The 12,498-nt window shown below is 39.9% G+C and overlaps 1 protein-coding gene across 5 annotated transcripts in view; it reads left to right on the top strand.

The window, feature by feature from the left end:
- The window catches only part of ADAMTS18 (ADAM metallopeptidase with thrombospondin type 1 motif 18), a 78,813-nt gene that overhangs the window by 26,338 nt on the left and 39,977 nt on the right, over positions 1 to 12,498 (top strand). For 2 of the 5 annotated variants that reach the window (XM_027663741.1, XM_027663742.1), the window contains exons 4-9: positions 1,419 to 1,701; positions 5,364 to 5,563; positions 6,261 to 6,344; positions 7,277 to 7,436; positions 8,074 to 8,179; positions 11,938 to 12,075. In XM_027663741.1, coding sequence (XP_027519542.1) covers positions 1,419 to 1,701; positions 5,364 to 5,563; positions 6,261 to 6,344; positions 7,277 to 7,436; positions 8,074 to 8,179; positions 11,938 to 12,075 — 971 coding nt within the window. Of the gene's footprint in view, positions 1 to 1,418; positions 1,706 to 3,674; positions 3,811 to 4,856; positions 5,001 to 5,363; positions 5,564 to 6,260; positions 6,345 to 7,276; positions 7,437 to 8,073; positions 8,180 to 11,937; positions 12,076 to 12,498 lie in introns of those variants that run through there. The other 3 variants (XM_027663743.1, XM_027663744.1, XM_027663745.1) reach the window with 3 other exon arrangements.

The following is a 12,498-nucleotide window of genomic DNA, read 5'->3' as shown; positions in this document are numbered from 1 at the left end:
CATTGTCAGCATTAGCTTAGTAAACAGTTAAAGCTGTGAAGATTTCGTGTGTAACTTTCTATTTTCTGTTAAGTTTTCCTCGTGGGAAACAGTTCTTAAAGTGTAGAAAATTCCACAGATCCTTAAAAAATACCGTGCTTACGTTAGACATTGGAACTGCTTTCCTTCTGATACCCCTGGCATTCTGGCCCTAGGAAGTCAGGCTAAAGAAGAGCATCCCTTTCAGAAGGGAATAGGTCATATATGTCTCTTACCTGCATTTCCAAAGAAGACTTTTTGGGGAAGGAGGTGGAATCATGGTCTGGGAGGACTTGAGATGTCAGGCAAGATGGTTTGCAATTGACATTTGTTTGTCTGCACATATTTTTCTGAAGCATAAGAGATATGTAGTCCTCGTGGGATGTCAATTTTGGCAGGAGGGTGTTGGCACATGGTAGAGCCTCACTGATCCAAACCAAAAAATCTGTGTCTAGTATTATGTATATAATGTAGTAGAATTACCTGATGAAACTTCTCCTTGGTTTTTGACTTGGTAAAAAGGAGTGTTTATTACAACATGTTTTACAAAACCAAGAAATGAAATAAAATCATAACTGATTAATGAGCTGCATGGAAATACTTCCTCAGTGCCACCCACATTTCCCTGGCCCTGATCCTGGAAACACTTCATCACATGTGCAGTTTTATGCACAGATACTATGTGAAAACTAGAGTGTAGTTTTCCCATACTTACTTCTGTCTTTCAGGGATCCAAAAAGGAAAACAATTAGGTACTTGCTTTCACTGATTATCTTTCTCTTATAGGACGGTATAAATTTTAAACTGTGTTTATTATGATTAAATTGCAAGGAGTTGATTACTAAATGGTGGTGCAAAAGTGTTCAGATGCTTCAACTTTGTGCTGCTGTCTTGTAATGTACATTTCTACTTATAGCGACCTGAAGTCTGGGATTCCAGTTTGGTAATACCTTGTTCTGAAAAACCCCTGAATCTTAACTGAAATTTTGTTTTACTAATCTATGCTTTTATGAGAAGTTACATTTTCCAAAAGCATTTCCTTTTTATGTGAGACTATATCCTGTACACAAACACACATACGAATAAACCTGTACTGTAAAGAATGGGTTAATATTGCATATGAAATTATCCATGGTACTGTGTGAAGGTGCTGTGCTGCCAGTCCCACAACATTCCTGTTCTGTGTGTTACCAAATGTGAGGCCTGGTCATCCCCAAAGTGCAACGATGCATACTTTAATTGGGAAGACTGTCCAGCTCATCACTTGAGTAAATCTAATTTAGAGGTGCACACTGCAACCCATCTGGGCTTTGCAGGGAGATCACTGCAGGAGTTAGCATTTTCCAGCTGTGAGCCTTGACAGTCTTGTCTCTAACTTGTGCTGGTGTTGCTTTTTTTAGTCAGGTTTGATAAGGACACGGAAGATCGAGTTCCTTATATCCCCATTACCTCAGCAGCTGGCACAGGAGCACAACTACACATCCCCTGCTGGACACCATCCTCACGTGCTGTACAAACGAACTGCAGAAGAGAAGGTGCACCGGTACACAGTAGAGTCCCATCCCAAATCCTTCCCTTTTGGCCATGACAGAATGCACACTTCCCACAGCTATCATGCTCGGGCGAATGGTTACCACCATGGAAGGTTTCAAAAGCAGCATTTTTGTGGACGTCGCAAGAAATGTATGTAAGGAAACTTTCTCTCCTCTTTTGAGATAGTGGCTGTTACAGGCTGTGTGGTGATCCTGAGGTGTGCTTCGCATCTCTTCACATCCCTTTGGGATGAGGATATAATAATTTTAAATTATATATTTCTAAAGTAAAACACATATGAGAACTTGAGTTTTCCTTGACATTCACAGAATCATCTGTTTTGTTAAGCCATCAGAATCACTGTTTAGTTTCCTTGTGCTTTACCTAGATTTAAAGATCCCTTGCTTGATTTCTTTTTTTACATTGACATAGTTCTCAGTAAGCAATTCTGCATAGCGATGGAGGCCAAGTCCCTGAACTGCTCTCTGTTAGTTTGGGGATAAAAAACTAATTAGGCTTGCAAATGAAGAGCAAGTCTTCAAAATCGTTAATTTCTGAGAGGATAGAGAGTAAGTCTTTCAGAACTCACCATTTGATAATGAAATTTTCAGCAACTAAGATCTTCAAAAAGAACCTCCCATGTCAATTGTTTAATAAGATTTTGGAACCACGTCTTAAAAAATACATTGAAAGATATTATCCTGCCAAGATCTATTCTGAGTCTTTCCTTAGGCCCTCAAATTGCAGAACATTTTAGAGCCCCCTTGGTCCCTATATCTGTACTTTGAGCATTCAGTTGGTGCTTTTTGAAAGCTGATCAGCTTTGGAGCTGCAATTTTAATGAGGGTCTCCTGGACTGCAAACAGTGTCTCAGTCCAGTTATATTCTTCCAACTTCCTGCTCAAGTTCTGAGAAAATGAGCAACTTCCTTTTCAAAAGGTGTGTAAGGAAGAAAGAGAAAATAAATAGAAGGGAAGGAATGAGCAAGGAGTTAGTGGAAAAGGTGTCTGGCTGAGACCGAGCCCTATCTGAGGCCTGAAAACAAACGGCTTGTTAAAAATTCCAAAATCCTTCCCCCCAGGTTTGAAAGCCAAACCTCAAATGCCAGATGCACAAGCCTGTGAGTCAACCTGTAAACATTTGCATTCTAATGTAGTCCAAAACTGCCTCATTCCATCCTCCCTTTCCCTCCTGTCTGGTTTTCCTGCTGCAGAGCAGGGGGTGATGGTGCTAAATTAGCTCCTCTGCTCTACACTGGTTAGTTTTATTTGCGTTGTCCTCCATGGTCTTGTGTCTTACTTACTGTTCCTTCCATGACTGCTTGTCCAAATTCAGGATTATTCATGTCCTCTCGAGCTTTTACATGGTACTTATTCCTATAATAAATGAGAGCATTTGGAACACTGTATTTTCATAACCTCCTGGGTTATGGGTCTGAGAAGATATTATTGTTACTCCTGTCTTATAAATGGGACTCACAGGCACAGGAGAGGTCAAAAATAATCATTGCTTCTGGGTACCAAATCAAGAAACTGGGTTTTTCTTTAAAATATTTATCAAATACATGTTTTTGTAATTCATTTAATTATATATATATATACACGTATATTCAGTAATTTCAGTTACAGTTATGAGTTCTTAGCTGCATATTCAAGCTGGGTTTGTGTTAAATGCAGAACATGCAATTAGCATCCAGTTGTGATTAGTGTGATTTACCCATCTTAGGAACTGTGTCAGACACACTGTAAGGATTTGATTAAGCAAGATGGCATTTAATTACCCACAAAACTCTTTTCACATCTTGTGGTCTTTAACTTCATGCAGTACATACCTATAACCTTCTGAGAGAAAGAAAGGCGTTATAAACAAAACAACGTACTTCCAGATCCAGCCTTGATTAATCTATAGAACAAATCACTGAATGAATGCAGTGCTACAAATAAAATCACCTGTCATTGTTTAATTTAGTAGGGGAAAATATAGGATGCAGAAGAAATTACTCCAATAAAGGGAACACTCCTTCTATGAGTATTTGGTGGGGTTTTTTTTCTTCCCCCCCCCCTTTTTTTTTAGGTGGTTTTAAGTTTTTACATTGTTTTCCTGGTCTTCTTCTGAGATCTGGAGGTATATCAGTTTGAAATTTTCAGCAAAATCCAGTCTAGTCACCTGGAATAGAAGATTTCAGCTCAAATGAACAAAGGGATGGAGAATTCAGTCTGACAGAAGGCAGTCCTCTGCTATTAACCCTGCCTAATCAAGGTTAATTTATCCTAACCTAAGAATGAAATCAAACTTGCTGAACAGTAAGAAGGAGGAGCACGTTGCCACTTTTGGTGTCACAAAAATAGCTTGTCCCACTCACCATCTTTAAAAATTTCATGTGTTGGCAATTTGTAAACACTAGAAAAACCAGTTACTCATCTTCAAAACTCTCCTTCACAACCTAAATGTTTTTAGATCATGAGAATTAGCTAGAGTGTAATTAGGAAATCATGCATGAAGCATTGCCACTGCTTATGTTTTATTAGTAGCTGTGCAGTTAATTCAAAAGCAAAACTTTGCTGGTCACGGATATTTGTGTCAAAACCTTGTAGTTGTATTGCCTTCCAAACAGTATTTGGACACTGATGTGCCTTGAACTGAGCTCTTCTCTCTTAGGTGAGGATTCTCATTATGTCTTGATGTGCTTCCAGAAGAGAAAAGTTCTTTGAGCTTGTATAGGACAATTGTTTATAATGAGTGATACATTTGAAAATCTTACTAGCACAGTCCTTTGCAATGTTAAATGTACTTCAGAGTGACTGAGTTCTTGAAGGCAGACCACTGTTGTGCATTCTATGGGATCCTTGATTTCCCAGTTTGGCATGGAAGGAAGTAATCTCTGTTTTAACTCTGTCTTTATAATAACTTTCTGATGAGGCACAGACAGGATTTTTTTCATTACCTGAAGCTCCCTGACTTGTGTCATGTTACACCTTGTGTCAAAAAAACTCCCTATTGTTATCCAAAGATTATGTTGAAGTGGCCTTTGAACCACTTTACTGATGCAAAGGCAGTGTAGGTTTATGCAGCAGAAGCTGTGGATAGCAGGAGCACTGCAGGATATGGGACATAGATTTCTTTTCCCATTTTCTGGCTGTCTGAGTAAATGGAGTAGAGACCATTCTCTAACTGTGCCATTGGCCATGCGATACCAGCCAGAGGGAAAAAGTGCACCCTGGCGATGGGATATGCATTGCCTGTTGTCAAGCCCTCCTTGCTGCTGCCTGACATTTCCCTGTATTAAATAAATATATTCCCAGCAGGAATAATCTCAGTGGCAGACTCGCATAGAAGGCTGATGTCAGTCACAGTAACAGGCTGGCAGGAATCTTACTTGTGGTGTGTATCTGCTTTCTGTACTGACCGTGGACATCTGTTCTGGAAAGGACTTTTTTGCCAACTGCTGTGTAAGTAGCACATGCCAAACACCTCAGGAAGTTATCAAAAGGACAGGAAAAATGTAGATACTCTGTTAAAAATTCTGTTGTGTTTTTTTGCACAGATGCTACCATTTTATTAGATTAATTCCTTATTTCAAACTGCTTATTGCATACGAATGTGGTTCTCCCATTTCCTTCTCCCCCTGTAGCCATCCTTCCCTCAGGAATGAATCGGGTCTTTTTTAATAAACATGGAAGAACTTAGCCAGAAGTATTAAATCACATGCTGTAAAAATAATCTAAGGCTCTAAACCTATGATACTTCATTTTCTGATGAAACAGTTCATGGGTGATCTGAAGCCTTTCCAAAACAGTTTTATTTCCTTTTAGATGCACCCAAGCCACCCACAGCAGAGATGTACATTCGGTCGGACGAGTACGGGACTTCTGCGAGGTTCAAGAGATCATCTGCTAAAATTCAGAAGAATGGAAGTCTAAATGTTGAAACCCTTGTTGTGGCAGATAAAAAAATGTTGGAGAAACATGGGAAGGAAAATGTAACAACGTACATCTTAACAGTCATGAACATGGTAAGATGTGGTGTAACTGAAGTGTGTTTGTGGAATAATGTTGTGTCAGAGCCGGTCCTTTTGTTAGTAGTGACACCAAAAAGAGCAGCCTTATCTAATGTATTACTAGTGTAAAAAACCCTTTATAAATAGATCTTTAGATTATCACAGCTCTGGCAACAGCACTAGAGAGTAAAAAAATTGGAACATATTTAAAATTTTAAAGTACTCCCTGTGTAGTACAAAAAAGGCAGATACTCTGAAATTGAAACTTTCATTTCATTGGCTGTCATGAAGTTTAGTCTGTTTTATCTGATGTGTCTCCTTGAAACAAGTATTTATTCGAGAGAGCACAAATTTATGTTCATAAAATTGATATAATATAACTAGAAATATATTTTCCTGTGTGGCTTTGCTCTTTACTTTTGTACTACAAAACTTGCTTGAACTTTGACCTTGATTACATTTGGTCCAGGAGACCAAGGGCAGAACAAAGCCCATTGAAGTCAATAGATGGTTTTCAAGTTTTTCAATAAGTGTAGTGGTTTGGGGCATAATTCTTCTGGCTTAAGCTCTTTTGGATTAATCCTACAAGGTATATAACTCCATTAGTTTGTATTGAAAATTCAAGTCCAAAGCAATAACTCAGTACATATGTTTAATCTATTAAAAAGTATTGTACATGTAGGTGATATTTCCTCTTCAATAATCGTTGCAGGTCTCTAGTCTGTTTAAAGATGGAACAATTGGAAGTGATATAAACATTATTGTTGTAAGCCTGCTTCTTTTGGAACAAGAGCCGGTAAGTTGTGTTGGAATTTTCGTCTCAGCTACTTCATTTGCTCCTGTTCACTGGGAGCACTGGGTGCTCTCATGTTATATACAAGGTTTCTTAAGACATAAAACATGAGAATGGATTAATATCACAAAAACCTTCAAAATGACACTTTCTGCATTTCACTGCTTCTTGGGTTTTGATACTAAATTCCTTCATTTCGTGTAAATGTTCTTTAGAAACGTTGAAATGCTTCCAGTAAGACAAAACTTAACAGTTTCCAGAGTTTTCTTGAAGAGAAATGTCTGGAATGAGAAATCTACTTAATAAGTGATTAAATAAATAGAAAGATTTTGAACTGGGCTTTCCAGGGTGTGATGATCAGAAGTGGCTGGAATAAGAAATCTACTTAATAAGTAATTAAATAAGTAGAAAGATTTTGAACTGGGCTTTCCAGGAAGTGATGATCAGAAATGGTAAGGATCCAAAATTCTTAAACTAAAGATAGCATGAAACAAAAGGTGGGAGTGGAGCCAATTCTTGTGTCAAGAGTGCTGAGACAAAAGAAGACAAAATCTCTTCTGCTGAAAAGAAATTTGTGATGGGTTGATCTACTTGGATTATACTTTTCCTCCCCAGAAATCAGCAAACATTTTAATCACAAGATTGAATATGGCTTAGTGTTCAGCTTTCTCAGGAATCAAATATATTTGTGCACCGTAATTTCAACCACCAACTTTGGAAATATCTGTTTGTCTTGGGAGAAGTGCAGTTTTATTTTACAACTGTAAGACATTCACTCATCAACTGACTCAGTCATCACATGAGAACACATAAGTTTATGTAGAACAAACACAAAAAAATAATTCCCTTTTCCCTAACCAAATTCTATTCTTGCAACCCCCTTTCTCGAGTACTGATGGAAGCACCTTGTTTCTGTGTCTGTGCCACCCCTGCAGGGTGGGTTATTGATCAACCACCACGCAGACCAGTCCCTGAACAGCTTTTGCCAGTGGCAATCTGCCCTGGTCGGGAAGAACGGGAAGCGCCACGACCACGCCATCCTGCTCACGGGATTCGATATCTGCTCCTGGAAAAATGAGCCCTGTGATACCCTAGGTATGACAGCAAGCACGTGCTGAAAACTTGTGGGTGTCCACAGCAGAAACTGAAATGGTATAAAATTTAAAAAGTTGATTTTTGCACATGCTGTCAACCTCCTTGAAGAGGGAAGAGCAGTATTATTTTTGCATGTTTGTCTTTGAGGTACCTAGAAAAAAAAGGGTATTGCTGGTATCATTGCCCCAGAAATGGCAAAATAAGCTTTCTGAAGACACTCTTTTGGATTGTCACCCTTTCAAGGAATATTTTTGATTTTGAGATTATTTCTGAGCCACTCTTCCCCCCCCCCTTTTTGTGACTACTCGCCCTTTTTGAATGGGATTCCTCCCTAATTTGGGAGCAGTAAAGTCATGGGAGGTGGGATGAGAATAATCTTTACAAGTAAAGTGTAGTTGGAGAGGTGAGGTTAGACTTAAACTTCTTATTTATTTTTTATATTGTGTTATATTATAATTTAAATTTTATACTTTATCGTCCAATAAAAGTCTGCTGTAATTCCTCCATGATAAACCTGATAAAGTAAATAAGCGTCTTCATGCACCAAAATAAACTGGCTTATTAGGACCAGTGCAGATGATATGTGTGTTTGGAATTCCGTAGAGGAACAAGCTGTTTAACTGCTTCCTTCTTTCAGGATTTGCACCCATCAGTGGCATGTGCAGCAAATACCGTAGTTGCACCATTAATGAAGATACAGGCCTGGGATTGGCTTTTACAATTGCTCACGAATCTGGACACAAGTAAGTTTCTTCTATAAACAAATATGTAAGTGAATGGAAACATCACAGTTAATATAAATCATTTAAATAGAGATCATTTGGATTGGCTGATTCTACATATAGATCATTTGAAACCTGGAGAGTGGTGAGGAATGGAGTTACATCCAGCTGGTGACTGGTCACCAGTGCTGTTCCCCAGGGATCAGAACTGGGGCCAGTCCTGTTGACTACCTTTATCAATGATGTGAACAAGGGGATTGAGTGTCCCCTCAGAAAGTTTGCAGGTGACACCAAGCTGGGTGGGAGTGTTGATCTGCTGGAGGGCAGGAAGGCTCTGCAGAGGGATCCATGGGCTGAGGCCAGCAGGGTGAGGCTCAACAAGGCCAAGTGCTGGGTCTTGCCTTTGGGTCACCACAACCCCCTGCAGCTCCAGGCTGGGGCAGAGGGGCTGGAAAGTGCTGTTTGTGCTGGGAGTGCTGGTTGACAGCGACTGAACATGAGCTGGATGTGCCCAGGTGGGCAAGAAAGCCAAGGACACCCGGTCTCTATCAGGAATAGTGTGGCAGCAGGACCAGGGCGGTGGTTGTCCCTGTTTCCTGGGCACTGCTGAGGCACCTTGAATTCTGGGGGCAGTTTTTGGCTCCTCACAACAAGAAGGACATGGGGGTGCTCGAGCGTGTCTGGGAAAAGGAATGGAGCTGGGGAAGGGTCTCTCAGCAGGAGCAGCTGAGAGAGCTGGAGGGGCTCAGCCTGGAGAAAAGGAGGCTCAGGGGCGACCTTCTGGCTCTGCAACCCCCTGACAGGAGGGGGGAGCCGGGGGGGTCAGGCTCTGCTCCCAGGGAACAAGGGACAGGAGGGGAGGAAATGGCCTCAGGCTGTGCCAGGAGATCTTTAGATTGGATATTTGGGAAAATTCCTTCACCAAAAGGGTTGTCAGGCATTGGCACAGGCTACCCAGGAATGTGGTGGGATCATCATCCCTGGAGGGATTTACAAGGTGCTTAGATGTGGCACTTGGGGACATGGGTTAATGGTGGCCTTGGCAGTGCTGGGGAAGTTGCTGGACTTGATGATCTTAAAGGTCTTTCCCAACCTAATATTCTGTGATTCTATGACTGATTTATGGAGAAATATATAATGATTAGGCACTGGATTTCCATTTTATTTCTATTGTAGTAAGACTGTAATTTTCTTAAGAACCTGCTGTCTCTCATGCAAAATCAGTATTAATCTTCCATGGAGCTTCACCTATTTTTTCAAATTGTTGAATTAAACCTGAAGAAGGTGATTAGATTTTGCTCTGCTGTCTTTTTCCAAATAATTTTGAATTTCTTTTTCACAACTTTGTGTGTGGTTTTGGTTTTCAGTTTTAGTGTAGTTCAGTCTGGAGTCTGTCTCCCCAGTGGCAGTAGAGGAGCATAGTTTTCTCTGTGTGGTACAAACCTGAAATCAAGGTTCAGATAAAGCATAGGAACTTTATTTTGAGCAGCAACATTAATGCACAGAATATCTTTGAAAAGCAGTGGTACTGCATTCTGCTGATTGGTCAAGGCATGGAGCCTTCTGATTCTGCATGACTGAATCAGGACTATTTAGTTTTCATTGTACAAATATGCTCTGCAGTACATACTATGACCTAATGTCTACACGAGTGACCCTTTCACAGGTTTCTGTACATCTGAAGGAAAAAAAGGAATTAAAGAATAATCCAGCTACCAGTGAAGCCTGTGGGACTTGTGCCAAAGCATTCAAAGGGACTAAATATGTAAAATATGTATTGTTTGATCCTCCTGTCACACTAATGCAATTTCAAGACCTCAGTACATTTTTATTGATCAATATTAGGAGAGAATCAGGCCCGTAGCTTATTTTTCAAGAATTATCCCATTTAATCTCTTAATAGTCTCCTCCCTTTTTATTTTCTTATTTGTTTTGAGAGATTATACATGGAAATTTTTAAAATTTTTATTTTTTCCTTTTTTTTTTTCCCCTTTTTCACTGCTGCCTTTGATGCACATATTATTCAACCTTTCTTTGGTATATTTCCATACTCCTGTCTAATAAAATGCATTGAATCTCCTGGGAAAAGCCTGTGCCAGATATAAAATGTCTTTATGACCATTTGCTCGTGTTCATGTTCCTGAGACTACCTAGTATGTGATGTAAGACAACAGAATTTGGTTTCTGTGATACAGAGATTCCTCAAAGAAAAAAAACAAAACAACAAACCTGTGATAGCCTTGGAGGTCCACTGTGAATATATTAACCAAAGGGTTTCATAGGAGGAGAATGTTGTATAATGTACAGAACACACTCTGTGGTCCACTGACAAGCTTCACTGGTTAGACATTTTAGTGGTTTGTTAGACATTTTAATTGTTTTCTTTACTTTGTGTTTTTACCTGAAAGGTTAACAGTTCCTCTGGGTGCTCAGAGCCCATTGTGTCAGTGGGGTATAAACTGGGGACTCTCTGGCTACAGTGCATGGGAACAAAGTATTTTATGAAGGATTCTAAAATATAAACTCAACTGGTACTTCTCCTGTCCATTTATAGAAAGAGACATATATTTTAGGAAGTTTGGAGCCTCAGCTGGTGGCAACACATGCAGTAACACTGATGAGCCTGTTGTGATTTATAGCAGTGGAGGATTGAGTCCAGTAAATTAGATATTCCCTGCACATGCACAGATTACATTCATAAAGTCACCAGTGTACTACAATATTGAAGTAACAGATGATGAAACTTCTCTCCAAAACACTTTGAAATCCACAGATGTCCCGTACAGTGAGTAAATACAGAACAGTGAAAGGAAAGAGCCTGAAAATTAGCTTTATTATATACATAAAATCCCCATAATTTGTCATTATAACATGGGGTTTTTTTATTATTGCTTATTGTTCTTTGTATCATCCTAACACCTCTCCTAGTGAGAGCAGGACCTCATGATGCTCAAACTGAGCAAAGAACCCCATAAGAAGCAGTATTCCCACCAAAGTGTTAAATTCTAGACAAGGTGAATGACACTGTATAACAAAAGTGAGGGGAAAAAAGTGGTTTGCTTGAGATAATATTGCAAGTTAATGGCCAAAATTAGAAAAATAATAATATTTTTATATTCACACCTTGTATTCTATTCCTTCATGCCCATTTTTTCTGCTACAGGTTGAATGCAGCTCTATAGCTCTTCCCTCCTGTTAGGAGGGCAGTTAAGGTATATTCCTGTGGCTGTGTAACACTGGTATTTCCCTGGATTCTCATCACCATGCCAGTCATGCTAACAGACATTATCCCTGGGCAGAGACAGGCTCACACTGCGTGTTTTAAGCTGACAGATTCATAGGCAAGTACAAATGTGGCTGAACATAAGCTCCACGACAACCATCCATCTCACCATGGAACAGTTCTCCTTCAGGGATGAGAAATGGTTAAACTGTGCAACTTTGGGCACAGTCTGCAGCTCTGGTACCTCTGGGCAGTGTCTTGTCCCTAGTCCCATTGCAGAGCTCCTGTGCAGCACCAGTGTGGGTCTTCCTTGGAACCTGACTCTTTTCCTCATCAGACAATTGTGTGATGACAAAAATTTGGTGTTAATTTGAGCTTGTTTCATACTAATAGTCATTTGTATGGTGCATTATGTTTTTATCCCTTTGGAATGAAAGGCATGAATCCCACTTTCCTGTGAAGTTCAAGTTACCCTGAAAGTGTTTCTTTTGCCCCAAATTTTGTCTTGCTTCTGTTTAATCTAGACTTTTGCTCTCCCACCTGGTTCTCTTTTCAGCTTTGGTATGATTCATGATGGAGAAGGGAATGCTTGTAGAAAAGCTGAGGGAAATATTATGTCTCCCACCCTCACTGGAAACAATGGCGTGTTTTCTTGGTCTGTTTGCAGCAGGCAGTATCTCAACAAATTTCTCAGGTAGGTCACGTGTAAATCTGGGCTGGTGCCAGGGAGTGCAGCTTTAGTAACTGGGCTTGAATTCTTGAACAGTATAAAAGTTACTAAAGTGTGAAATACACCTCTTTTAAGGTGTGCTCTGGCCCATGTGGTGTGTGAGCCCACACACCCGGGCTGCTGAAGCATAGAGGTGTTGTTGGCATGTAAGTGCTTTTGTCCTACCTTGTTTCAAAAGCATGAATTTCACCCTCCAGGAATACCCTACAGTAATAACTGGAATATCATTCTTTCCCAGGCATTCCTGTCAGCAGCTGAGTTTATTAGAGAATTAGTAGGAAGTGTACACAAAGGAGGGCAGACACAGTGGTACCAAAGTCGTTACAAAATGTAAATTAACATTAGTGGCCTTTCTCACTGGAGTTTCTCTCTTGATCTGACTCCTGA

Source organism: Corapipo altera, unplaced genomic scaffold (assembly GCF_003945725.1).
Source record: "Corapipo altera isolate COAL_440 unplaced genomic scaffold, ASM394572v1 140b, whole genome shotgun sequence".
Lineage (NCBI taxonomy): Eukaryota > Metazoa > Chordata > Aves > Passeriformes > Pipridae > Corapipo > Corapipo altera.
The sequence above is the reverse complement of the archived record's forward strand: the minus strand, read 5'-3'. Positions and strand labels throughout refer to the sequence as shown.